This window comes from Carcharodon carcharias, chromosome 15 (assembly GCF_017639515.1).
Source record: "Carcharodon carcharias isolate sCarCar2 chromosome 15, sCarCar2.pri, whole genome shotgun sequence".
In the NCBI taxonomy this organism is placed as follows: Eukaryota; Metazoa; Chordata; class Chondrichthyes; order Lamniformes; family Lamnidae; genus Carcharodon; species Carcharodon carcharias.
In genome coordinates this window covers 27160564-27187784 of record NC_054481.1, presented here as the reverse complement: position 1 = coordinate 27187784, position 27221 = coordinate 27160564, and the positions used below count along the sequence as shown (strand labels likewise).

Below are 27221 nucleotides of genomic sequence, written 5' to 3'. Positions count from 1 at the left end.
TGAAATGTGTGGAGAACTGCAGTCATACAGATAAGAAATCAGAATATCCCACAGACATTCCCACAGAGATGAGCTGTAGTATAGACTAATGCAAGTCCAGCTTGGAAAACACCCCACAACATTGCACACCTTATATTGTAGGTTTTTTATTAGTCTGTTTCAGTTCTCCAGATGCCTGATGTAATTTTCCAACACCAAAACAAGCGAAAGGGAAAAGGGAAAGAATACAGAAAGAATAAACTATAAACTGAAAATTCTGGATAGAACGAGCAGGTCCTGCAGCATTTGTGTAGAAGCTCGGGTTAACGGGTCACAGCGCTAGAACTGAAAGTGAAATCCTAGATTCTTGACCAAAGATATAATTGCTGTTTTTTTTCCCCCTTTAACCTGGCCACTGCCTACTCTGCCACTCCCAATGTTGTCACAGAGTTAACAGTACAGCTGCACATGCACTGCATTGGCAGAAAACTCAGCCAAACAAAATTTATCACTGAGCTACATATGGAAATGTTAGATGAGATTACCAAAATCTTGGCCGAGGAGGTAGATTTTAAGAATTGTCTTAAAGGAGGAAAGTGAGGTAGGCAGATGGAGACCTTGTTGGAAATAATTCCAGAACTTAGGGCCCAGGCAATTGATGGCACAGCTTCCAATGGTGGAGTGATTAAAATCAGGGATATTCAAGAGCCCAGAATAAGATGAGCGCAGGTATCTCAGAGGGCTATGGAGCTGGAGGAGATTACTGAGAGAGTGAGGGGCAAAGTCATGGACGGATTCAAAAACAAGGATGAGAATTTTAAAATTAAGATGTTGCTTGAACAGGAGCCAATGTAGGTCAGTGAGCATAGGGGTGATAGTTGAAAGGAACATGATGAGAGTTAGGACACAAGCAGCAGAGCTTTTTGGATGACCTCAGGTTTACAGAGGGTACCATGTAGGAGACCAGCCAGGAGTACGTTGGAGTATTCAAATTTAGTTAACAAAGGCATGGATGAGGGTTTCAACAGCAAATGAGCTGAGGTGGCGTGAAGTTGATGATATTATGGAAGTGGAAATAGGCAGTCTTAGGGATGACATGGACATGTCATTGAAAGCTCATTTTGCATCAAATAGGACACCAAGGTTGTGAACAGTCTGGCTTAGGCTCAAACAGTTGCCAGGGAGAGGGATGGAGTTGGTAGCCAGGGAACAGAGTTTGGAGCGGAGATTGAAAACAATGGCTTCAGCCTTCCCAATATTTAATTGGCAGAAATTTCTGCCCATCCAGTACTGGATGTCTGACAGTTTAACTCTTTAACGACCTGGAGGAATTGGGCGATGTGGTGCTGAGGTGAGGAACTGGATGCTGGCAGCAGACATGTGAAAGCTCATGATGTGGCGGAAGGGCAGCAGCGTGGGAGGGGGAAGAGAAGCCGAGAATCTCTGCTACGATTAAATAGATCCGATTAGTCATTTAAAGAAGAATCCTCCGAAGTATTTTTGCCTTTGCAGTCAGATCGTTGTTTCAATGTGACGCAAGGAGTGTCATCATTCTAACGGGACATGGGGGAGGGGGGGGGGGGTCGGACTAAGCGTCGGAAGGCGGAACATTCCAGCGGCGTGTGGTTGTGGGAGGGGGTTTGTTGTGGGTGGGCCGGCAAATGGCGGCGCCTCTTCCCTCTTTATCCCGTCGGGCTCCGCCTCCCGCGGCTCTGCCTGGCACCCGCTGGGCTGCCGTGTGCCGAACCGGACCCTGAAGGAGTCGGGGCGGAGGGAGCCGGAGAGATGCCGGGGTTGGTGGCCTTTGGGAGGCGCTGGTCCCTGGGCAGCGATGACCTGGTGTTTCCGGGGGCCTTGGAGCTGATGCTGCGGGTTTTGTGGTGAGTTGAGTCCGGCTCCCGGGGGCCCCGGCCCGGCGACTCCTTCAGGCGGGGGAAGCAGCCCCAGCAATGTCTCGCTTGGAGGTTGAAGGCCCGTTTCTGTCTTTATTCGGGTTATAATGCATTAAGTGATCTGGTCTCATAGTCTTGAGGAATTCAATGTATTGCAACGGACTTTGCTGGCAGATCGTCCCTTTCAGTTTGTGTTGTTATGTGGACAACATTTATTGCCCGTTCCGGGAGTGCTAAGGGAGGATAGCGGGTTACGTTAATTGACCAGCCTTTGTGGCGGTTTGAACTCTCGACCTCCGTGTTGTTAGTCAAGTGACCTGATTGTCCTGTTTCACAGCCAACTAAGTAATAATGCATCCAGAGAAACAACAGCAACTTGGACTTATATAATACCTGAATGGTAAAGTGTCCCAGGGTGTTTCACGGGAATGTTATATTGCAAAATTTGCTGCTGAGTCACGTAAGATATTTGAACAGATGACCAAAAGCTTGGTCAAAGAGGTAGGTTTTAAGGGGTATTTTAAATGAGGAAGAGGTAAAGCAATGTCGAGGTTTAGGGAGGGAATTCCACTCCTAAGGGCTGCCAGAGGTGTGTCAATGGAAGCCAGAAGTAAGTGGGTATCCTAAACTACAATTTGGTAATTTCTAACTCAAAAACTCAACTCTTCATTTCAGAAGTTGCAAGCCTCTATGATCAGCAAAATTGTAATATTTATGGATGCTTATATTAAAATTCCTTTAAAAATTGGAAACAAGACTTGCGACCAATGTCTTTTTATAAATAATCTTGCCTTTTTCAGAAGGATCTTGGTATAGTTGGGTGGTTGGTTTCTATACCATGTTCCCTTTTTTTGCATGAGTTGCATGCATGATTAGCTCATAACTTCCACACCTCATTCAGAGAAGTGACTTACCATCTGGAATTTGCAACATGCAAGCCAGATCTGAAATGACCTAAAGCTTTTGTGTGTTGACAGCATAGAGATAAGGACTGGATTATCTGTTCCCTAATTATGGACCCCTGTACCTCGATGTCTTGTTACAGGCTGACAGTGTTGTGACTGAGTTGAATGTGATTGGCAATAATAAAACAAGTTAATAAAATGACATTTCCTGCACCTGAACTTGCATTCAAAGCACACCCTGCATTTCAGAGAACGTGTCTTTTGAATGATTTGTTAAAAGATCTCGTGGCACCATTTTGAAGAAGAACGGGTGGTCTCCCTGGTGTCCTGGTCAATACTTATCCCTTAGTCAATGTCACTATAAACCACATTTCTACTTGTGGGATCTTGCTTTGTGCAAATTTGCTGCCAAGTTTCCCACATTGCAACATTGACTACGCTTTCCAAAAAAAGTACTTCATCAGGTTTACAGTCCTTTGGGATGACCTAAGGCCATGAAATTTTCAACATCAGTGCAGGTCTTTATTTTATATTAAAGGGGATAACTGAGATCCCTGTCTTATTAGATGGTACATTGATCCTGCTTTCATAGAAGAGACGTATCAGGGAATGCGAGAAGTGCCTTTGGGTGTTGAGCCTCCAACAACAGCACTGACATCATATAAAAACAGTTCTAATTTGCAAAGCAATAATGCATCCACAAAGTCTGGAGACAGGTCAACAAGCAACAATCCAAAGAGGGCGAGAGTAAAGTTTGACACTGAAGATGAACATTAAGGAAAGAACAGAAAGCAAAAAAAAACTCCCAGCAGGAAAAACAAAGATGGGAATCCAAGATAAGGACAGCTTATAAGAAATCGAGGGAAGGAAACTTGAACTTAGAGACGGTGCAGAACAAGGGGGAAGTAACAAGAATTTCAAGATTAAACTGATTTGACTGAAGTGCCTATGGTACTATTACTATAGGAAGTGAGTTGTTTTTGAGCATAAAAACTTTGCAGTGATTTCTGATGATTTATTTTTATTCCGTCCACCCGATAAGTTACTTCTGTGAAAGAATGTCCATGTTGAATTATATGTGCTTGATTGTGTGTCTGTATTTCCTTGAAATCATCACTTTGTTCCCACCTTGTTGCAATGGACAGGTTTAAAGCAGACTTAATGACAATGACTAAAAGTGTGCCTATTATACAGACATGTTGGAAAGCTGGCTAACCCTATATCCCTCTTTGTTTTGCAGGTGGATTGGAATCCTGGTTTTGTACTTGACTCAAAGGGACCAGTTTGATTGTAAAGGAGCGGGGTTTCTCCCAAGCTATCTCATTGTCTTGATTGTTCTTTTGGCTGTGATTATCTTAGCCATTTCTGTAATCGTTGGTGTCAGTATGCAAGGTGAATATTATTCCTTTTCACAAAATAAGTATGCATTTACTGGTTGTTGCATAAGGCTAAAACTGTAAGAAATGAGTTATGTTGTATGCAATAACTTTTGGGTGATGAATTTGTGGAATAAGTTATCATGGAAGGAATTGAAAGGAATGTATAAATGAGGTGAGGTTCTGTACAGAGGTTTAAGTGACCAGCTGAGAACACGGGAGGTTTGATCAAAAATAAGTGACCTTTTCCCAATTCTAAAAATGTTTGCAAGAAATGAGGAGGCAGATTTCCTTGGTTGATCAGCAGGGCACCACATTGTCCTGTGTTACTCCACTGTTGATGACATAGTGAGCAAAGGCCCTCCCTGGTATCATATTAAGAAACATAGACCAAAAGTCTGTGTTGAGTTGGCAGATCTTAACCATGGAGCAGCAGAGGCTCTGAAGCGTCTATGCTCTGTGCACCTTGCCGCCCCAAAATTTTTTCCCTCCTTTTGGTGACTGTACCTTCACTGTCGAGGCCATACCCTCAGGAATCTCCTCTCTAAACTTTTCCACTCCCTCTTTTGAGATCTCCTCAAAACCCACCCACCTCTGACCACCCTTCTGGCTGCTGTTATGTGTCCCACATTACGACAATGACTACACTTCAAAAGTACTTCATTGGCTGTGAAGCGCTTTGGGGTGTCTAGAGATTGTGAAAAGTGTTTTCTAAATGTAAGTCTTTCTTTATCCTACTTGTATTACGTTCCTTGTCTTGACATCCTTTTTTTTAATATTACATTTTAGGGTGTCTTTAATGTTAAAGACACTATGTAAATGAAGATGGCTGTTATTGGATTGGAGGAGAGTGAAATCTAGCCAGATTTCTTGCTCCTGTTTGCTATGCAGTGGGAGGAAGTTTTCCCTGGATGACCCAGTGGGCAAATGTGTGTGGTGGGGTGATTTTTCCATAGGTAATTGAGGAGTTTCAACTTCTTGTTAGCTCTGCATCTGAGTCAGAAGATTTAGTGTTCAAACTAGGCTGACACTTCCCAATGCAGTATTGAGGGAGTGCTGCACTGTCAGATGTCATCTTTTGGATGAGCCATTACACTAAGGCCCCACCTCCCCTCTTGGGTGGATGTAAAAGATATGAATAAGATGTCTCTATGCTCGGCGAGGAAATTCAAGCTCCAGAATCCTAGACCCAGCTAATCATAACAATACCACTACCAACTTTATCCTCCCATAGGTGCATGGCCCCCAGAATGAAAAAAATACAGAAAATTACTGCACTTGTTTCACTCTTGATTTCTCTTTGTTCGCAGGAACTATCACCAATCCAGGCCCAAGACGATGTATCCCAACTCTGATCTATATCCGTACCACTCTTTATATACCTGAACTGGCCTGGGCTGTCTTGGGTGCTATCTGGGTCAATGACAAAAGTGAGGGCTGTGCTCCCTCCGTAGTTTACACAATTACTATAGCTGTCATTGCTAGGTAAGAAAGTATTTACAACTTATTAATTGTAACATTTAGCCTTGGTTTAACAATTCATCTGAAAGACTACAATAGGAGCATCAGCCTAGATTATGTATTCAAGCTTCTGGATTGAGACATCAACCTGTGATCTTTTGACACAGACAAGAGTGATACCCACTGAGCTATGATTGAGTGCCAGAAATGTATAGTTTAAGGAATGAGTTTGGAATCTATATAATTTTTTTTAACAAAAATCAAGTTTGAGGGTTTCACACTAATCCTGGAAAAATATCCTTTTCACAGCTGGCTTTTCTTATTCTTTACGATGGTTGCCGTCTTCATTTTCTTTGACCCACTGGGCAGACGCAAACGATCAAGCTTTACAACAAGCGGGGTGCATAACCTGGAGAGCAGTGACTCAATCCAGGCCACATCTGTGGCAGCGCGGGTATGGGAGCGTAGATTGAAGCTGTTGTGCTGCTGTATTATGAAGGATGCAGATAACCGGGCGGCCTTTACAAACATCGGGGAACTCTTTAGTGCCTTTTTTTTGGTAAGTTTTTTTTAAATCTCATTTTTTAATGCAAAGCTTGTCAAACCTGTACGGTTTAATGCTGCAGACCATTTCACTTAAGCTTGATATGGGGGTGATAGAAAAAAAGTTTAAAAGCCACGGGTGTTCTGGCAAATTGAAGTAATTCATTTGCTAAATACTCAGGTTTGCTGACCACTGCAGTTTATTTATAGCTTTTGTTTTTTTTTTATTAATTAAACTATGCAGAATAACTTGTATTCATCTTTTATTGTTTCTTTTGGACCATCTAAATATTTTTGTCAATTTTTAAAAGCTTCCTGAAACATTTTCTATCAACTGATGGAACTTTAGATTTGCACTGTCAACTTTGTACCTGTAGACCTGTGGTAGAATTGACCATAATCCCTATTAATGACATTTCAAGAGGGAATTGGACAGCTTTTTGAATGGGCTAGAGATCATATTATACAGAAGCCTTTATGGACCATACTTGATCCTTGTGATCTCTTGGACTGGTTTTGATCACCTGAGAGGGTCAGAGAGGAAGATCTGAGTCTTATTTTTTCCCCCTTGTTGACCCTTTTCTTGGCCTGTCCAAGGAGATTACAAGACTATGGGGAGAGTGGTGGTGGGAGGTGGAGCAGCAAGTGTTAGTGATGATGCTTTGTGTGTACGTATGGACATTCAAACATAGGAATTAGGAGCAGGAGTAGATCACTCAGCCCTTTAAACCTGCTCCATTATTCAATGAGATCATTGATCTGATTGTAACCTCAACTCCACATTCCTGCCTACCCCTTGCTTATCAAGAATCTATCTACCTCAGCCTTAAAATATTCAAAGACTCTGCTTCTACTGCCTTTTGATGAAGAGAGTTCCAAAGAAACTTGACCCAAAGAGAGAAGAAGAATTCTCCTCATCTCTGTCTCAGATGGATGACCACTTATTTTTAGCAGTGGCCCCTAGTACTAGATTTCACCTGAAAGAGGAGACATCCTCTCCACATTGACCCTGTCAAGGCCCCTAAGGAAAAGGCAGGAAATTGGAGTTGAGGATTATCGGATCAGCCATGATCTCATTGAATGGTGGAGCAGACTCGATGGGCCGAATGGCCTACTTTTGCTCCTTTGCCTTATGGTCTTTTGTGTTTCAATCAAGACGCCTCTTGTCCTTCTAAACTCCAGCAGGTACAAGCCTAGCCTGTCCAACCTTCCCTCATAAGACAATCTGCCCAATGCAGATAATAGTTTAGTAAACCTTCTCTGAACTGCTTCCAATGTATTTACATCTTTCCTTAAATAAGGAAACCAATACTGTGCACAGTACTCCAGATGTGGTCTCACCAATGCCCTGAATCACTGAAGCAAAGCACGGGACAGACTTAACGCCCCAGCTGGTGTTTTCCTGTCTTTCAATTTTGTATGCCCGTATGAATATTCATGTGGGCCTTACCCAACTAACTCAAAATTCCTGGTGCTGTGTGAGTTGCCCATGTCAAACCCATTTTTTTTTAAATTGTATTTTCTGGACATGAGTAACACTAGCAGAGCCTAATTTGATAGCAAGCTCTCCTGAGATGGTGTTAGTAGGATAGCAGTTCTCAACTTGAGGCAGTATTCAGCAGGAACTATGAGTCATCCATGTAGAATGGCCTAGAACTTTGTGAGAGAACCACCTCCAGGTCATTCTTGATGAGAGCATGCTGACAGAAGTGCTGAGGACAGGTGGTTTTAGCTGGTTTGTGACTTGGAGGATGGAGAGGAACTGGAAGGATTTGGTTATTTAAAGACCTATTAATACACCAGGTCATTAGATCTGTTTTTTTTAAAATCCAACATTTGTTTGCCTTGTTTGTTTATTGCTTCCTTTTTATTTTGACATTTAACCTCAATTGGGGAGATGCAGGAAGGTATTCTGACAAGTGCTGACTTGAAATTTTAGATCTTTGGGAAAAATATTTCTATTCATACCTTTCTCCTGTTTTTTTTCCCCTCTATGGGCAGGACACAGACCTGGTGCCTGGCGATATTGCTGCAGGACTGACTCTCCTGCACCAGGAGCAGGATAAGAGGGAGCAGAGTAAGGATCTGGAAGAGGTGGCTTGTTCTGCCCCCCAACCACAATCTGTTGTAGGTTCACATTTGAGAATTTTAAATTTAGTTAAACTGATGGTGACTTTTCATTTCCCAATAAGGAAACTCAAACGTATTTATCTTTTTTTTCTGCAAATATTGCAATGGAATTATCAGACACAAGAAATGTGACTTTTCTTTTCCTTATGTTTAATACAGTGAGATTACTGATTTCTGCAGTGTCGGAGTGGAAGGAGAAATGGTTCTCTGGATCTCACAAAGGGTTAATCCTGATCACCGGCAGTAGAATAGAACAATATTTACAACACAGAAACAGTTCTTTCAGCCAACTGCCCATGTTGCTGTTTATGCTCTACACAAGCCTCCTCCCATTCCTCCAAACCCCACTCTTATCAGCTTGTCCTTTTGGTGATTTCTCCCTCGTGCTTATCTAACATCCTCTTAAATGCACCCGTGCTATTCAGCTCAACTTGTAGTAATTTGCTCCACTCTCTAACCACTCATTGTGAAAGTAATATCCCCTTTAAGATATCTTTGATGGGGTGTTGTCCCCAAGCAACACTTCCTTTGCAATTTTGGGAGGGGAAGAAGCTCTTTGCTCACTATAGACCAAGCTTTCAAACTTTCATGCTGGCATAATGCTGATAGTACTGTAAGGCACTAACACTTGGATTATGGTTAGGGCTCAATGTTGACAGTCAGTAATTGTGGACATGTATTGCCAGTGTTGTCTGCACTGTTTCAATTGTCAGCCATGCAACACACATGTAACCATCCAAGCATTAATTGCCAGAAACACTGGTTTACTGACCATTCTGCCACTTTGGACATGGTCGTCAGCAGTGCCCCCACACAAGAGGTGTCTTTGTCATCATGTCTTTGCCAAGCTGAAAGCACCAGTGTAGAAGTAGCTGCAAGAGTCATTGTGCAGAAGCCAGGTTGCTCGTAAACCGCACTCATTAGATACGCTGATGGGTCATTCCCTGTGAGTTTGCTGATCAGCATTACCCAGGACAGAAGCAACTGTTGTGAACTTGTTCCCAAATCCACCACAGCCTCACAGAATTGACCTGAGAGACTAATTTCTATAATGTATGTCTTTTTAAGTTGTTTGTGTGTCTTAGCATTATCTATTGTTTTTCCAGGCTGAGGAACTGGATATAGAATTGGAGAATTCGGCTCACTTCATGCAATTTGCTGTTGCAGCCTATGGATGGCCACTGTACATCTTCAGTCACCCACTAACTGGCATATGCAGGCTGAGCCATAACTGTATGTGGTAAGTCCTGTTTGTTGACAGTACCCCTAACCCCTTTAGTATGGTCATTCATGAGGATGTCGCATGCATCTTGTGTTAAGTATGACTGTGATGATGGCAGTAAGTCCAACATGGATGTTATCCCATAGGTTTTCAGATTGGGTATTACACTTCTGCATTTGTAGATTATTGAGTGCATTATTTCCAGTGCTTTCTGCTGATTAAAATTGTTTTCTGCAATAAAAGGACTATTTTTCTTTGGGTGACTGATGTTTTTATACAATCATAGAATGGTTACAGCACTGAAGGAGGCCTTTTGACCTATTGTGTCATGCCAACCCTCTGCAAGAGCAACTCAGCCTGCCCTACTCTTCCAGCTTTTCCTCATAGCCCTGCAAATCTTTTCTCTTCAGTTATTTATCCAATTCCCTTTTGAAAGCCATGATTGAATCTGCCTGCACCGCTCTCTAAGGCAGTGCATTCCAGATTCTGACCACTCACTAAAAATTGTTTTCCTCATGTCGCCCTTAGGTCTTTTCGTCAATTGCTTTATATCGGTGTCCTCTGGTTCTCGACCCTTCCACCAAATGGGAACAGTTTCTCTCTATCTGCTGTGTCCAGACCCCTCATGATTTTGAATGCTTCTATCAAATCTCCCCTCAACTTTCTCCCCTCTAAGGAGAACGACCCCAGTTTCACCAATCTATCCTTGAAACTGAAATCCTTTATCCCTGGAACCTTCTTGTAAATCTTTTCTGCATCCTTCAATTCCTTCACATCCTTCCTAAAGTGTGATGCCCAGAATTGGACACAATACTCCTGTTGAGGCTGAATCCATTTTTTAAAATAAAGATTCATCATAACTTCTATGCTTTTGTATTCTATGCGTCGATTTATGAAGCTCAGGACCCCGTATACCTTACTAACTGCTTTCTTGTTCTGCCCTGCCACCTTCAGCATTTTGTGCACATATAACCCAGGTCCCTCTGCTTCTGCACCCTCTTAGAATTGTAACCTTTAATTCAGTAGTCTTTCATGTGGTAGTGCAGGGGCCAATTACAGACCAAAAGTGAGATGTGTAGACAGAGGACATGGCTGAGGTATGACATGAGAACTTTGCATCTGCCTTCATGACTGAAGAGAATGTTGCCTAAGGCTACCTGAGTGCATGTCTTTTTTTTCAAAACTTCCCCTAGTACCATATGTATCATGAAATACCCATCACTGAAGTGTGAATGATGCATATAGCCCTGCAGAGGAAGTCCAGTTAGACCTGATAAGACTGAAACTGTTGAAACATACCGGATACCAAAAAGCCTAATTACAAACGCTGTAATGTGTGTGTACTGGTGACGTCATGGTGGGGAATTAAGGGAAATGGTGTAAGCCTAAATCATATCAGTTGCTAAATTACAAACTCTCCCCTCAAATTTGCAAGACCAAAGAACTTACACACAGGTCGCAGCTCCATGTTGAATTCAGTTGTAATTTCAACTTAAAACAAGTTGCTCCTTCTACTGAGCAATGGCCACTGGACAGAGACTTGGTGCATTAGTCAGATATGGTCACTACCGATGAACATTAGTGACAGAAGGAGGCCAATTAACCCTTTGAATCTGTTCCGCCTTTCATGATGATTGACCTGTATCTACCTGTCCTAGCCTTATTTCACTAATACCTTTGCTTAACAAAAATCTATCAATATCAGTTTTGAGGTTTTCAGTCAACATCCTTTCTCCTAATTCCACTCAACCTCAACAACTTTTGATGGAGTAAGGACAGAGTGGGGACTGAGAGTTCCAGGTTTCCTTCCCCTTTTGTGTGAAGAGTTGTGTCACTGTCCATTATCTGGTTGGCAATCCCAAATCCTTTAAAGCTTGTAAAATGAGACCTGCTAGCTTAATGTCAAAATTATTTCTCTCTCCAGTTGCAGAAGCCAATTTCCTGAGCAGGACATGGTTGGCGGGGATCACTTGGGCTGCCATTTCAACTCCATTTTGCAAACTACAGGGCTGCAGTACCGTGACTTCATCCATGTCAGTTTCCATAACAAGGTAACAGCTGACATGGGTGGGTTAGAAAACTCATCTTGATTCATAGCTCAGCTTGACTCAAAAGAACTGACGGAGCGCCGCCCTGTCGGAGGGGCAGCGCTGAGGGAGTGCCGCCCTGAGGGAGGAGCAGCGCTGAGGGAGCACCCTGTCAGAGGCATTGTCATTCAGATGAGACTGAGGGCTCCATCCACCTATTTCAGTTGATATTAAATTTCCAATTTTTATTTTGTTAGAAGAGCAAAGGATTTTTCCAGTGTCTTCTGTTGAAAATCTGATTTATCTGGGAATTTATTTCATTGCTATTTGTGGGAGCTTGCTGTGTACAAATTGGCCATGTTTCCTATGCTGTAACGGTTGACTGCACTACCAAAGTAAGCCATTGAATGTGAAACGCAATGGGACCTTCAGAGGATACGGTTGGCACTGCAAAAATGCTAACTTGTTCTTCCGTCCTTCGTTGTGGTTTATAAATATCTTTTATTTCTATGTGAGACCAATCTACTGCAAAACAATATTGCCGATGAGAAACTATTACATTGAATGTTTTTTGAAGGCAGCAGTGTATGCAACTGGCAAATTATCCTTGGGATACTAAGAAAATATTTAACATTTGATTGCCCAACTATCTGATATGTCCTTATTTCAAAAGCGTAAATGTTGAAAAATGTAACGTTTTGTTGCATGTGAAAGAGAGTGAGATGTCCGTCCACAATACTGTCAGTCATCCTGTGAGAGAGGTGGGTTGGCGTATTCGTTGCCAGCTTTTTCTGTTCTCCATCTTGTAGGGTTATTTAAATCTCTGATTAATCATGTGTTCTGCGTATGTTCAGTGTGAAAAACACAGCTCAGTAATTGTGAGCTACTTTCAGAAACTACTTCTGAAAGATTGTGGGCTGTATTAATTTGCCTTATTTTCTCCCCACTTGGTGCAGATTTATGAAATTCCGTTTTATGTGGCACTGGATCACAAAAAAGAGGCTGTGGTGGTGGCCGTGAGAGGAACACTTTCACTTGAGGTTCGTCTTCCCTCAACTTTATAATACACCCAGCAGATGATGCAAAACTTGGAAATATTGTGAACTGTGAGAAAGGTAGAGTACAACTTCGAAAGGCCATAGACAGATTAGTGGAATGGGCAGACAAGTGGCTCCCAGGCTCCCAGCTCTGGGGTTGGTCTCTCTGGCCCTGTCCCCGCCCCTCGTCTCTGGTGTCGACGGCTCCAGCTCCATCCCCACCTCCTGCCTCGAGGATCAGCCACTCCGGCTCTGTTCCTGCCTCCCGGCTCCAGGGCCAGCTGCTCCGGCTATGGCTCCGTCCCCGTCCCTCGGCTCCGGGGTCAGCGGCTCCGGCTCTGTCCCTGCCTCCTGGCTCCGGGGTCAGCCGCTGCGGCTCTGCTCCCGGCTCTGTCCCTGCCTCCTGCCTCCCGGCTCCAGGGACTGACCACTGCGGCTCCATCCCTGCCTCTTGGCTTTGGGGTCAGCGTCGGTGGCTCCATCCCAGCCCCCTGGCTCTGGGGCTGGCCACTCCAGCTCTGTTCCCACCTCCGGGGACTGCTGCTTGGCTCCATCCCTGCCTCTTGCCTCCCAGCTCCTGGGCCGGCCACTCTGGCCCTGGCTCCGTCCCTGGCTACCAGTTCCAGTGACACATCTGCCCTTGCACAAACCCAATGCTGCTCATGTGCCATGGTGAGCATCAAGATTGAGTGGCTTGCAAGCTTGTACCTGTTGAGTTTGCTAGCCTAACAATTTAAACATTTAATGCGCTGGATCTGTTGGAAAGGATTCTGACAGTACTGGTGTCGTAACTGATTGGTGCCACTGGATGTCTCTGTGCAGCAATGAAACAGGTTGTATGCTGCTGCTCTGTAGCTCCACAGCTGAATGATGCTGGGAATTGAAAAATTGATCACCCCTGCTTCCCCTTTCTAATTTTTAATTCTGGCTGCTTTGTTCTCTGTCCATTTTTTTTCTCACCACAATGTTTCCTAGTTGAAAGGATGTGGAAGCGACATGCTTTAAGCTCTATGCAGAATCTCCAACTAAGGATGATCTCACCCGGTTGGGGGAGTTGGGATGGAGTAGTGGGGGGAGGGTGAGAAGTTTCAGATCAGGAATAGTTCTGCTATTTTACTTGATCAGCAATGTAATCTGTGGCACATCAGGAGTTACTGTCAAAAAAAAAACACCGAGCCAAAGGTGAAGATGTTAGGCCAGGTGGCTGAAAGCTTGACCAAAGTGGTTGGTTTTAAGGAGAGTCTTCGGGGAGGAGATTTGGAGAGGTAGGAGGTATAGGGAGGGAATTGCAGAGCATCACAGGCTGCCAGTGGTGGAGCAAAGGAAATTGGTGAAGTGCAAGAGGCCAGAATTAGAGGAGCACAGAGATCTGAAGGCTGAGGGACCAGAGGCAATTGCAAAGGTGGGGAGGGATGCGACCATGGAGAGATTTGAAAACAAGGACGAAAATCTTAAAATTGACTAAAATGCTCGAGAAGTTTAGATGAAACAGTAACTGAAATAATGCCACAAAAGAAAATATTGATCACTTAGGGAAAGAGTTTTAGTCTGTAGTAGATGCCAAGAAAAAAATTCTGTTAACCCTAACATGCACTCAGGATCAAACCGGCACTTTCCTGATCTGATTAGCATGCGTCCAAGTTGGGCAACAGACTTACCAACTGAAACATCAGAGGAGCATAAGCAGATTGAAATGTTCTCTCTTATTATTATTGAATGGCGTGACTACCAGGATGGTAGAAGGCGAACTAGATAAACTTTGGTCTTTTTCCTTACAGTAATTCCTGTATCCTATCTGTTTTTTTGTATTTTTTAACTCACAGGATGCTTTGACAGATATGAGTGCAGAGCGTGAGACATTATTTGTAGATTGTGTGACAGGAGAATCTTTGGCACATAAGGTAAGTATCCAGCTCTTCTTTCAAACTTGCAAACTAATCAGAATAGCCAAGGTGTAGGATCACATGAAAACTGTGCAAGATACACTTTTCGGCCACAATCTTTATGTAGCTGTGAAGCAGCTCCCATTAAAGTAGTAATGTGCAGCTGGACTCTCGTATCCTTTAGCTCAGACTTCAGATCAGCACCAAAGCTGAAACTAAACTGTAAATGTGTCCTTGCTGACTTGTTAAATATCATTCTGGAGTTCTAAATCAGAGCTTAGAGTGGTAGAATATGCAGCACAGAAGGAAGCCATTCAGGCTACTGTGCCTGAACTGGTTCTCTGAATGAGCTATCAGTTTAGTCTCATTTTCCTGTTCTTTCCCCTTATACTTTTATTTCTTTTTTAAAAACAATCTCCTCTTGTGTATAAATAGTTTTTAAATGATTCCTATCACTTGCCCAACTTAGAGCAGCTCCACCCTTGGCAAAAATAAGTTATCATGATTATTTCTCTTTCCTTTAAAAGAGAACCCTCCAGTGTCTCTGCTGGAGATACTATTTGTCACTGTATGATCCAGCTGGTGGCTTGTTCTTCATAAGTGAGACTAGATTCTTACCAGGCTCTTCCACCCGTGATTGGGACAGCAGAGCCCAGCCTAAGAGAGAGAGTCTGTGTGTGGTCATATATACATATACAGCAGTGATCGGGAGCCAGGAACCCTTGCTGAACATGGCACTATTGAACCTTGTGCCCTCTTAACCTGGAGAACCCCTTTCCAGCTGGGCAGCAGAGTACTTATCAATCAAATTATTTCGAAGGGTTAAAAGGAGTGATTGCTGTTTTCCACTGAGCCTGAATGTAAGGGGACCCCTTTCCATTCAAGATAAATGAGACGTGTGAGTGGATCAGAAGTGAAAGACTGCACCTTGCCAAGTGTTCAACTGTGAACCTGTGCAGACATTGAGCGGCTGATCCAGCTGTGTTGTAACTAACCCATTAAAACCATTTCTTTCAAGGGGATCCTCCAGGCAGCCGGTTACATTCACAAGAAACTAATCGATGAAGGGATTTTAAACCAAGCTTTCACAATTGTCCCTGTGAGTTTATAACTATTCGTATTTTTGAACATCTGCACCTGTTTGATATGTTTTGAAAAACTGAAAACGTTTAATGGGAGCTACATTGGGGAAGCTGCAGTTTACTTTGTTTTTTTATGGTGAGTGAGCTGAGAAAATCAAAGCAAAGACTGTTGGAGTATAACTAATCTTTAATGTTAATCAGGGAAATCCAGTACTTCTGTGTTGTGACAAAACCCTTTTGTTAAAAATGTTTCTCCTGGTTCAGTATGCACTGAACTGTTCTGCCTGTCCTCACATATATAATGATGGATTTTTACGGAGTAACTGAATAGCCTACTGAGGCAACAGCCTAAGCAAACTGGGTAGTATTGGGGTCTCGTTGCGAATACTCAATGATATCATGCTTATTACAGAGGTTAAGCACCAACTTTGTAGCTGTTTATATAAAACTGATTACAGTCTTTGCTTTGGATACCAGGTTACTTTGATATTTTAATTGCTTTACAATACTTATCTCTTGTGCTGGAATCAGGCAGTAAAGAAGGAGGCCATTTGGCCCAACGTTCCTGTGCCGGCACTTTGAAAGAGGTGTCCAATTGGTCACACTCCCCATGTCCTTTGCCTGTAGCTTTGCAAATTTTCTTTTCAATTATTTATCCAATTCCCTTTTTATTGTTGAAACTACTTCCACCACCTTTTCAGGTGGCACATTCCAGATCATAACTCACTGAGAAAAACAAAAAATGTCATTCCACCGATTCTGTTGCTGTTTCTGTTGGACCTGAGCCTTCTGGTTACCAACCCTCCTGTTAGTGGAAGCAGAATAAATAAGGAGAAACTCTCAAAACCACTTCAGGAGTTTGAACACCTCTAGTATATCTCTTCTTAACCCCTCTACTCTGGGGGAACAAGCCCACCTTCTTTAGTCTCACATAACTGAAGCTCTTTTATCCCTGGTAGTTTGCCCTAGATAATATATCATTAGATTTTTGTTGAGATTTGTTTCTGTAATTGGTTTTACATAAGTCTTTCAACCAGCTTCTATTCCAGAGAGCTTTCGGGAGACTTGTACTCTCTTAAATGAATAATCTTGAATTCTGTATTTTGCTGTACTGAAGGGTTTGTTTATGACACCTGTCCTGATCATTCTAAAGGTCAGTTTTGAAATCTAAAGGATAAGAATTATCTTCATGTTCACCATCTGACTTCATTCTGGTCACGTGAACAGTACAAAAGGACTAAAGATCTAAAGATACAAGCTCAGCAATAGTTTCCCCATATAATCTAGGCTGTCATGGGTGCAAAGCTGAGCCATACAGACCAGCAAGATCCCAGCACCAGCCCCTGGCCTGTGCTGAGTTACTGGATCTGAGCCATAGTGGCACTGGAATTGACTGGGTCCCAGCTCCTGATTGCGACCCTGCTGGATGCAGGATGGTTACATCAGAGTTGAGCTCCGCAGATCTCCACAAATGAAAATTGTCCACTTAAGCAAGGCGGCCGGGGGCAATTGGAGCATTGGGAACTGTATGGCGAAGAGTTTGGAAATCTTTACAGTACCATTTTCTCCGTGCAGTTGGCAAGCTAAGCAAGAAAACTGAATGTGTTCTGCCAGTTACCAGCTACGGAACTGCATGATTTTAATTGCTTAAAATGATCATGTGCTGTTGGAATAAGCTTGTTTTCCCCTTTAGGAATATAAATTGGTTGTAACTGGCCACAGCCTAGGGGCGGGAGCAGCCTCGATCCTTGCAATGTTGCTTCACGATTCCTACCCAGAGCTCCGATGCTATGCATTTTCTCCTCCAGGAGGTCTGCTAAGGTGAGGTGTAGAATGACTGCACACAGCCTTTTCGCTAATGATAAGGTTGTTTTAGGAATGGTCAACTTGAATTGTTTATGCTAAAGGTGGACCTTTCTTCAATCTTTTTAAGTATTCAAATTTTGTGCACTTAAACGATGTTCTCATTTGAGGGGAACGCTTGGACTATTTGTGGTACTGTAACCGTGTGGATGCATTCTTTGTCAACGTCCCAGTGTTTTTACTCTTGCAGCACAATTTAAAATTGAATGGCCCCTTGAATTGGCCTGCTTCAGGTGGAAGTAGCTGTGTACCCATGCCATACTGAGGGATATTGGATGGTTTGAGAAGGCTGACCCAAAGTTGAGAATTGAGATCTGGATCGCTGCTCATAGAGGCACTGGCTGATCCAGTATAAAACAGCAACATGTACTACCACTGATCGGTTGCCAACTCTGGACTTGTTCATTATTGGAGATTTGATCATGTGTCCTCCTAGCTGCAGTTCCAAATGACCACCATTGGCTGCCCAGAATATCCATCTTTATGGGGCCCTGTCCCACATGTCCACCATTAGTTGTCCAGTATGTTCGTCCTCATGGAGCTCCTTTCCTGCACTCCTGCAGTTGGTCACCTGGCATGTCCATCTACATGGACTTCCACAAGGCTTCCTCTGCCAATCAAAAAGCAAACAGACTCCTTTATCCTATTAGATAATTCTTGGTTGTCACCAAACAGCCTTTTTACACGCAATCTCCAAATTTCTATAAAAGTGTTCCAAAGAATACAGGGGCTAAACGCTCTTTTTGTAATTCTCTTGTGATTTTTCTCCCAGGTTTTGCTTGTAGCATTGTCCTGGAGACTAACCTTTAATTCCTGGAGGTTCAAGGCAATGCCAGAGGGTTGGTAATCCCTAACTGGAGCAGCAGGTGAACACCGCACACCTGAGGAAGTTTTTTACAATAGGGAGCTGCCTTCAGGGTTACTGTTGCTGTAGTGTGGTATAAGAGCTGCTAGCTTCGATCCCTGATCTGTGCTGAGGTGACTGGTCTTGACCCTTGCTTTATCTGATGTGATTTCTGTCTCCTCCTGCACCTTATGGATGAATAGTCTTCTGATGTCCACTGTCTGGACTTGGGTATGAAGAGTGCCAACTTAGACCAATCAGCTGACAGCCTAATGTGGGTGTGACTCAATAATGAGACCCCCATAATTCCTGCCAGTTCTATTTGTGTGTCTATAATTGATTTAATTTCTTTCTTATATTCCATATACAGTAGGAAAAACACAATTAATTTGGGAGTTGTCAGTGACCAATGCCCTTTTAAGATGCAGCATTTTCAAGTGGGTCCCACAATTGCCTATCTTCTACCCCAGTTCCTATAAATGCTGCATTAAGTGTGCTCCTCCTCTGTTCCTCTCCTCCAAGAATTAAAGGGTGTTTTGATCATGTTCTCTCACAGTAAAAGGTCCTTTCTCTCTATCAACAGTTTTGTTGTTTGTTATTTATGAGAGTTTGTAAGTTGCCAGTTTTATCAGTGTCCCTTAGCAACAGCTAGCATTTATTAGGTGCCTTTTAATGCAGTAAATCAAACATCCCAAGGCCCTTCAGGGGCAGTTGTCCAACAATGTTTGATACTGAGCCACATGAAATAATAGCTCTGGAAAGCGGTAGGTTTTAAGGAGCATCTTGAAGGAGGAGAGAGATAGAGAGGTTTTGGAAGAAATTCTAGAACTTAGGGTGCCAATGTGGAGGAATAAATATCGGGCATGTACAAGAGGCCAGAACCCAAGGAGCATAAATATCTGAGGATTATGGGACTGGAAGGGATTACAAAGAAAGGGAGGAATGAGGCCATGGAGGAATTTGAAAATAGGGATGAGAATTTTAAAAATAGAAGCTTTGTTGCACTTTGATCCTAGCTTTATTTCAGCTGCTGATTCTTGCTTTAGATCCACCTGTTGTGCTGTGGTTTTTGTTCTCCTGTGCCTTTCTCTCCCAATTTACCATGGCCCAGCATTCAGTCTGAATTTCTCATACTGTGTGGGGTATTTTCAGTTAGATAGTTGCATGACCTGTGGTTTCCTATCACAACATTTTGGAATATCTGTGCACACTGAGCTAGACTTGCTGCAAGGGCTGCATTTTCAGGACACATCCATAAATTGGAGCATTCCAGGTCATAGAGGCTGCTCCAGTAAATCAGGCAAGCATTAGACCAAATTTTAAGTCCCTCCTTGTTTGACTACTGCCCTCAGTTAGTCCATGTTATTGAAAGAAGGTATAGTTTGTGACACACGAATCCTTTAAATCTTGATCATGCATTTCCACTTCTGTAGCACTGCACTCGAAGGATCAGTGCTTCCCTTGTACAATCTTGCTCATCTATTAAGCTTGTTTTCACTCTTTCCGTTTATTTAGAGTGCCTGACGCCTATTATTGGGTAATTATTTTGCTGAGTAAAGTTGATCATTAGACACTTGTCCTGATCATAGCAAAGATGGGTTGCTGTTTTTATACAGCATAAGAATGGCCTAAATGGCCTCCTACTGTGCCATAATTTTTAAAAATTATTTGTTCATGGGATGTGGACATCGCTGACTAAACCAGCATTTATTGCCCATCCCTAATTGCCCTTAAGAATGTGATGGTGAGCTGCCTTCTTGAACCGCTAATGACTCTGACTGTAAGACTGGCAGGGCAGGGAGGTGGAATAAAGCAAGGCAACAATATTTAAGCTGTAAAGGTGCTTTGTGCCTGGTGAGTACCCCATTTGATGACTTACCATACTCCCTCATGCCCCCAGTCTGGATACAGTCGAGTCCCTGCTATCTATACCTGGATGGAGGAAGCTGTCCGCTAATCAGAATGATTTGAGATTTTTTATTTGGGTGATGAGGAACAAATCAATAAGAGAGATTATCACCCTCCCTGCATGGCACTTTGGCTGAGAACAGAAGAGGTTAACTCGATGATTCAAATTCTATTGTTAGGTTAGAAGGGAACTATTTTCTCTATTGCATTATTTAAACCTCTGCTATCACTTGGTCACTGCGGACTTATCCAGAGCTATAACTATTTGTAGCTTGCACTGTGCCAGACTTTGTCCTGCCTGCCCATAATGATGCCTGCTTTAGCATGCAGCACATGGAAGAACTGACTGTACAGTTTTTGCTGCTGGTAACTTTTTGCTTCATTGTGTTAGTTTTACTTTCATCCAAAATTGCTTCTTCCTGAAATCAAGCCCCATTTTTAACAAGGGCATCTTCCCCAGATTCCATTGTCTTCAGTCTAACTGTAACTTATATTAGTGTCTCCATTCTAATCAAGAAAATTATTTTCTTTTTTAGTAAGTCTCTGGCTGATTATAGCAAAGGATTTATCATATCTGTTGTTTTGGGCAAGGATCTCATTCCAAGGTGAGTGTACAACACCTGTTAACTGTGAGCCCACTCTTATTCTGACTGGTTGCTAACACTGTATTCTTAATGTTCGTTTTAACCTCCACGTTTCCAGGCTGAGCCTTGGCAATATAGAAGACCTGAAAAGAAGAATATTAAGAATAGTTGCCCACAGCAACCGGCCTAAGGTATCAACATATTTTGCAGTGCTGTTTGGATGGAAATCCTGATGCCCTTTTGGCAAGCATTTTGCCCTCTTGAGAAACACAGTCCTTTATTTTGGCCTGGGTCCATGAGTATAAGATAGTAATAAATCCAAAAAAGCATTCAGTAGGACCAGTTTTGCTCAGAGTGGTTGGAATAAACAGAGCTGGGGGGGTTCATTTCTATAGGGCTACAATTGAAAAGCAGAGAAGTTATGTTAAACTTGTATTGAACAATGGTTAGACCACAGTTGATATACTGCACAGTTCTGGTTTCCATATTGAAAGAAGGAGATGACCACTGACAAATGTAAAAGAAATGATTTATAAAGGTGAAACCAGAATTCAGAGGTTGTATCTAGCAGGAAAGATGGAAACGGGACTGGGACTCGTCTCTAGAAAAGAGAAGGTTGAGGGGTGACCTGATAGAGGTCTTTAAGATTATGAAGGGGTTTGATAGGGTAGACATAGAGAATATGTTTCCACTTAGGTAAGGGAGGCCAAACCAGGGGCCCCTCAATATAAGATAGTAATATGCAAAATAGGAAATTCAGGAGAAACTTCTTTTCCCAGACGGTGAGAATGTGGAACTCACTACCATAGGGAGTGGTTTAGGCAAATAGCATTGATTAATTTAAGAAGCAAGATAAACATATGAGGAAGAAAGGAATAGAAGAATATGTTGATAGAGGGATGGGAGGACCACCAGTATGTACCAGTTGGGATGCATAGCCTGTTTTTGTGCTGCAAATGCTATGTAATAATTATATTAACTTAATTGATCAGTGCAAGCAACTGTTGAATAATTTGAACACTTGTGTGGTTTGGGGTCTACACATTCACATTCAGTGTGACAAAGTTACTTATAATTTCTAACCCTGACTATCTTTTTGAAATTGATCATTTCACTTGACAAGGACATGGAGGTGACTCTATAATTAAAGTGCAGATTCCAGTGCGACCCAGCCCATGACTGGCTGTCAGAGACTGATGAAGCTGAAGTCTTGCTACAGAAGAAAGGGTCATTGAAATGTGCAATCTGTCCCAGACATCCTATGCTCTTCCCCATCATTTGTATAGCAATGCAAGTTATTTAGAAATACCGGAGTTGACGGGGTTAATCATTGACCATAGCATGTATAGCTCAGGAGGAGGTAATTCGGCCCATCATGTCTGTTGGCTCTTGAGCTATCCAAATAGTTGCATTCCCCTTGCTCTTTCCCCATAGTCCTGCAATTTTTTTCTGGATAAGGCGCAAATTTTGGTTTCAGTGGATATGTGCTTGTAGCGGGGGATGGGTGTGTGGTGGTGGTGGCGGTGGTAACCTGAGTGGGGCTAATGGTGCTGTTTAAAGACATAATGATTCTGAAAATACAAATCCATGCTTTCCCCCCTAAGAAATAGGAGTTGGAGTAGGCCATTTTTGAAACTTTTGTCTTTAATGAGATCATGGCTAATCTTCTACCTCAACTCCACTTAGCTGCAATACATCCATATCCCTTAATTCCTTTAGCATCCAAAATACTATCAAGCTTTGTCTTTAATATACTCAATGACTGAGAATCCACAGCTCTTTAGGATAGTGAACTCTAAAGATTTACAACCCTTTGGAGTAAAGAAACTTCTCCACATCTCAGTCCTATATGGCCAACCTCTTATTCTGAGGCTGTGACCCCGGTTTCTAGACTCTTCAGCGAGGGGAACATTTTCTCAGCACAAACTCTGTGATGCCCATAAGAATTCTATGTTTCAATTACATTACTTCTCATTCATTGACATTTTCAGACAGTCTATAACTACAGGGATTTAACTGAGACAAAAACAAAAACAGAAATACCTGGAAAAACTCAGCAGGTCTGGCAGCATCGGCGGAGAAGAAAAGAGTTGACGTTTCGAGTCCTCATGACCCTTCGACAGAACTTGAGTTCGAGTCCAAGAAAGAGTTGAAACTCTTTCTTGGACTCGAACTCAAGTTCTGTCGAAGGGTCATGAGGACTCGAAACGTCAACTCTTTTCTTCTCCGCCGATGCTGCCAGACCTGCTGAGTTTTTCCAGGTAATTCTGTTTTTGTTTTTGTTTTGGATTTCCAGCATCCGCAGTTTTTTTGTTTTTATCTCTGGGATTTAACTGAGTATGTGTGAATATAATAGCTGATCTAGTAGATCTAATAGTTGAACAGACTGGCCAAGATTTTACGGCTATAAATCTTTTGCCTAATATTCCCTCTTCTCTTGAATGCATGAATTTGTTGAGAGCTGTGATTGCAAGGGTGCTGGTTAAAATCCTGGACTATGCATGCACCTTGCCATTGAATGTTGGCAGATGAGGACCTTGGGGAAGGGCATCACCATTGAGTTTCATACCTGCATGCAGAGATTACTCTGTGGTGATCAGACGCAGGGACACCAGCTGATTACCCTCCAATCTCCTCTACAGAAGAGTTGAGATTAGCTACAGCATGTGTACAGGTTCCCTGGCTGGAATTCGGTAGCTCAGTACAGACTGCTTTGAACTGTGACTGCCATAGTCTCTGTAGCTAAGTACCATCATGTGCAGTGCCTTCACCCACTGAGCCATTGAAGCATGCAGTGTATTTTTACATACTCCCCCCATCTCATTTCCAAATTCCAGGGAAAATGCAGGCTTGTGTTTTCCTTGGTGCACTTTCAATGGAAGAATACCCACATGAACTGCAATTGAATCACCTATTAACAGTGCGACTTTAAACTTCCCAATTTAATTTTAAAAATGAAAGTTACTGCAAAGCAAAATGTACTTGTTTAAAAAAAACATTTAGTTGGATACTTGGCACCGCCAAACATGGAACATTAGATACAGAAGGAGGCCATTCAGACCCCAGCGGCGGTGGGTGGGGGGCGGGGGGTCTCTTTCACCATTCAATTGGATCAAGGTTAATTTGCATCTTTACTCCATCTCCTGCCTTTGCTCTGTATCCCTTAATACTCTTACCACAACAAAAATCTATCTGTTTCAGTTTTTAAGTTTTCAGTTGACCCCCAGCTTTTTGGGGGTGGTGGGGAGAGTTCCAGATTTCCACTACCCATTTTGTGAAGAAGGACTTCCTAACATCCCTCCTGACATGGAACAAAAGCAAATAGATGGAGTTAAGATACAGATCAGCCATGATATCATTGAATAGTGCTACAGCCCCAAGTGATTGAATGGCCATCTCCAGTGCCTAATATTGCATGTTTGGAAGTCTCAAGAATCCATCACGTTTTTTTAATATATAAATACATTTTGTTGTTGCAGTGCCTTTGGGTTTAGTCATTTTTTTAATTGGATGTTTTAATTTAGCTCTAATTTTAAGGTTATGCCCCTCCTGTTCTGGTTTTCCCACCAGAGGAAATAGTTTCTCCCGTTTTATCCAATCAAGATAATCGAATCACTTTAAACACCTCATTAGATCACTGCTTAATCTTCTATATTAAGGGGAATAATAGTCTATGCAACCTGTTCTCGGCATTTATCCCTTCTAGCTCATCTTGCTGCATTAAATCTTTGGTCACAGGGTCTGTATCTCCACCCATCTGTTGTTCTTTCTGTCCAGTATCAGATTCTGCTGCGTGGATGTTGGTATGAGGTATTTGGAGGGGATCCTGACAATTTCCCTAGTGAGCTGGATGACAGGCAACAAGAGCAACTGGCTCAGCCCCTTCTCGCAGAACAGAATCTCTTGGGGCAGAGTTCTGCTTCCTACACCAGCATCCCTGAGGGATCACCTTTGAGTTCGCCTTTTCAAGGTCCTCAACTCTTCCTTCCGGGGAAGATCATTTACATTGTGGAAGAACGCAGCACAGGGAGGTAATTATGCCATTCTACTTAAAAGCATTCCAAAGTCACTTTCTGTATAAACAGTAAATTTGGATGAGTTTTTACTCTAAAGTTGTTGTGAACCTTAAAGGACTAGAAGATTAAGCACCCCAGGCTTGTTCAGAGAAAAATGCAAATATATAATGTCTGAACTGAACTGCTGGCAATGTGATTGCATGCACTACTAGTCTTGTAGCTTGTAACAAGGAGATTAGAAACCACCTGTGCTAATCTATGGCATAGAATGGTATAGAATAGGAGGCCATTTGGCTCATTCAGTCTGCGCTGGCTCTTTGGAAGAGTAATTTAATTAGTCCCATTCGCTGACTCTTTCCTCTAAGTATTTTGAAGGCTATTATGAGTCTGCGTCCACCACCCTATCAAGAAATTGTATGACTCACTTTGGTACTTATAGAATTATACTGTACTGAAGGAGGCAGTTTGGCCCATTGTTCCTGTACCAGTCCTTTGAAAGAGTTATCCAACTTGACTCACCCCGTGCTCTTTCTCCATGGTCCTGCAAATTAACGTTCATACTTCAGTATAATACTGAGGCTGTGCTGAACTTTTGGAAGTGCCATCTTTCGGATGAGATGTTGAGGTCCTGTCTGCCCCCTCAGGTGGATGTAAAAGATCCCACAGCCAGTATTCAAAAAACAGTTCTTTCCAATATTTATCCTCTACCAACATTATTAAAATAGTTAATCCAGTCATTTTAACACATTGCTGTTTGTAGGAGCTTGCTGTGTGCAAGTTGGCTTCTGCATTTCTCTACATAACTGCATGCAGTAAGTACACTTCAGAACGTACTTAGTGGGCTGAAAAGTGGGGCACTGTAAGGTTGTAAATTTTATAAATGCAATTTTTAAAAATCATTTTATTTTTGCTAGAGGAGGGTTTGTGACCCTGTATTGCACTTAATGGTTGTACAATTATTTCTATCGAATCTCTCTCACTCTTTCTCTCCTCCCATCTAGTTTCTGCTTTTCTCAAGCACAGTACCATGCATTATGGTCTGATGCGTCGTCCTTCAGCAACATTCTCATCAGCCCCAGGATGATAACAGACCACATGCCAGATCTTTTATTCAACGTCCTCAAAGACCTGACTCGAGAGACACCTTTCATCCTCTGTCCCACGTCACAGAATGGGGCACACTAGCCATTAGCACCCAGTGCAAAGCTGGGAGCCATTATGTCATATGGAACCTCTTGATGTGATGTCACCCATTGACTGTTTGACACCGTGCTTCCTGGAAAAGGGTCGTAGACTGAGGATTATAATGGGCCATGTTTGTAATCAACATGATGCAGGTGGCTACAATGGTTGGAGTTCGACTGTTTTGAGTTTCTGTGGCTCATAGCTTGCTGTGTGGGGCTATGCTGCTTGCATTTAGACTTCTTTTTCTTCTTGTTGGTCTTCTGTTTCCTTTTTTTTATTTTTGAAGATGTAAACTGACACCTGAAAGGAGAAAGAACAGTTACACTTGAGACAATGTGACTACTCCAATCAATTGATGAGAATCCCTGAAGATTGTAATGTCAATGTGTGGACATGAGGTTCAGGATTTCTCCCAATAAGGATCCGTTGGGTTTTCCAGTGTAAATTATTTAATGTGCTTTCCTTTGTCCTAAGTCATGGATTGTCATTTATTTGATGTTATGTAGAATTGTTTGAACTATGTAATTCTGCAAGAGTAATCTCATATTGTACTAGCAGAGCAGCTAGAAATGCATGTTTCTTGCTTATTCAGCAGCACAGGTTTTGATCAAAGATTGATTGGTACCACAGAGGCCATGCAATTTTAGTGGACATGCGACCTGGGCATCTGATTAGGCAGTGGCATGCAAACTCTCTTCAACTTGAGTAAATATACACATGCTACTAAACAGGGGCTGGGGTTGAGCTCTACAGTCCCAGCCTTCCATTCCTGATGAAACAGTCAATCCACAGTTTGTAACTCAGATTAGATAATCCTTCATAGTTTTAGCCCATTTAATTTCATCTCACTAATGCAGTTGTAGACATTTTATTCCTTTTTGGGTTTCTCTTTGTAGCTGGGCTCACTTCAAGAACAACACTGTCAGACTGCTGTTTTTATTTTTTTTTAGACTTGCATATAAACCAAAACTGAGTCCTGGCCCGTTTGCGAGCTGGGTAAGGTGGTTCAGTTTTAAATATTATTTGACAACATCTCTGTGAAGCACCTTGGAATATTTTATGACATTAAAGGCACCATATAAATGCAAGTTGTTGTTTGAATGCAGATGGTGGGCTTTTTCACACTGGCCTGCTGGACTATCACATTGCAGGAAGATCATGTTTTTCTTCAGGTATTTTGTTTAAAAAGAGATATAAAGACTACATTGAATTTAAACCCTCAGTTTACAAAGTAACCATCTCCCCAAAAAATGTATGACTCTGCCAATAAATATCCCAATGTTG

The 27221-nt window shown here is 42.4% G+C and overlaps 1 protein-coding gene across 3 annotated transcripts; it reads left to right on the top strand.

The window, feature by feature from the left end:
- The first annotated feature begins 1611 nt into the window (after window positions 1-1611).
- On the top strand, window positions 1612-27221 carry daglb (diacylglycerol lipase, beta). 3 transcript variants are annotated; one of them, XM_041207360.1, is made up of 15 exons: window positions 1613-1859; window positions 4017-4168; window positions 5463-5637; window positions 5923-6172; window positions 8158-8283; window positions 9393-9526; window positions 11433-11559; window positions 12492-12575; window positions 14396-14473; window positions 15474-15554; window positions 17231-17358; window positions 20689-20757; window positions 20855-20927; window positions 24514-24767; window positions 25754-27221. In XM_041207360.1, exons 1-15 carry the CDS (start codon window positions 1765-1767, stop codon window positions 25935-25937), a joined length of 2010 nt encoding a protein of 669 aa, XP_041063294.1. In that variant the 5' UTR covers window positions 1613-1764; the 3' UTR covers window positions 25938-27221. The 3 variants fall into 3 exon arrangements, 2 of the variants coding, with proteins under 2 accessions (XP_041063294.1, XP_041063295.1); XM_041207361.1 differs by lacking the exon at window positions 1613-1859 and adding an exon at window positions 3385-3745; XR_005945406.1 differs by lacking the exon at window positions 20855-20927 and having other exon boundaries at window positions 1612-1859.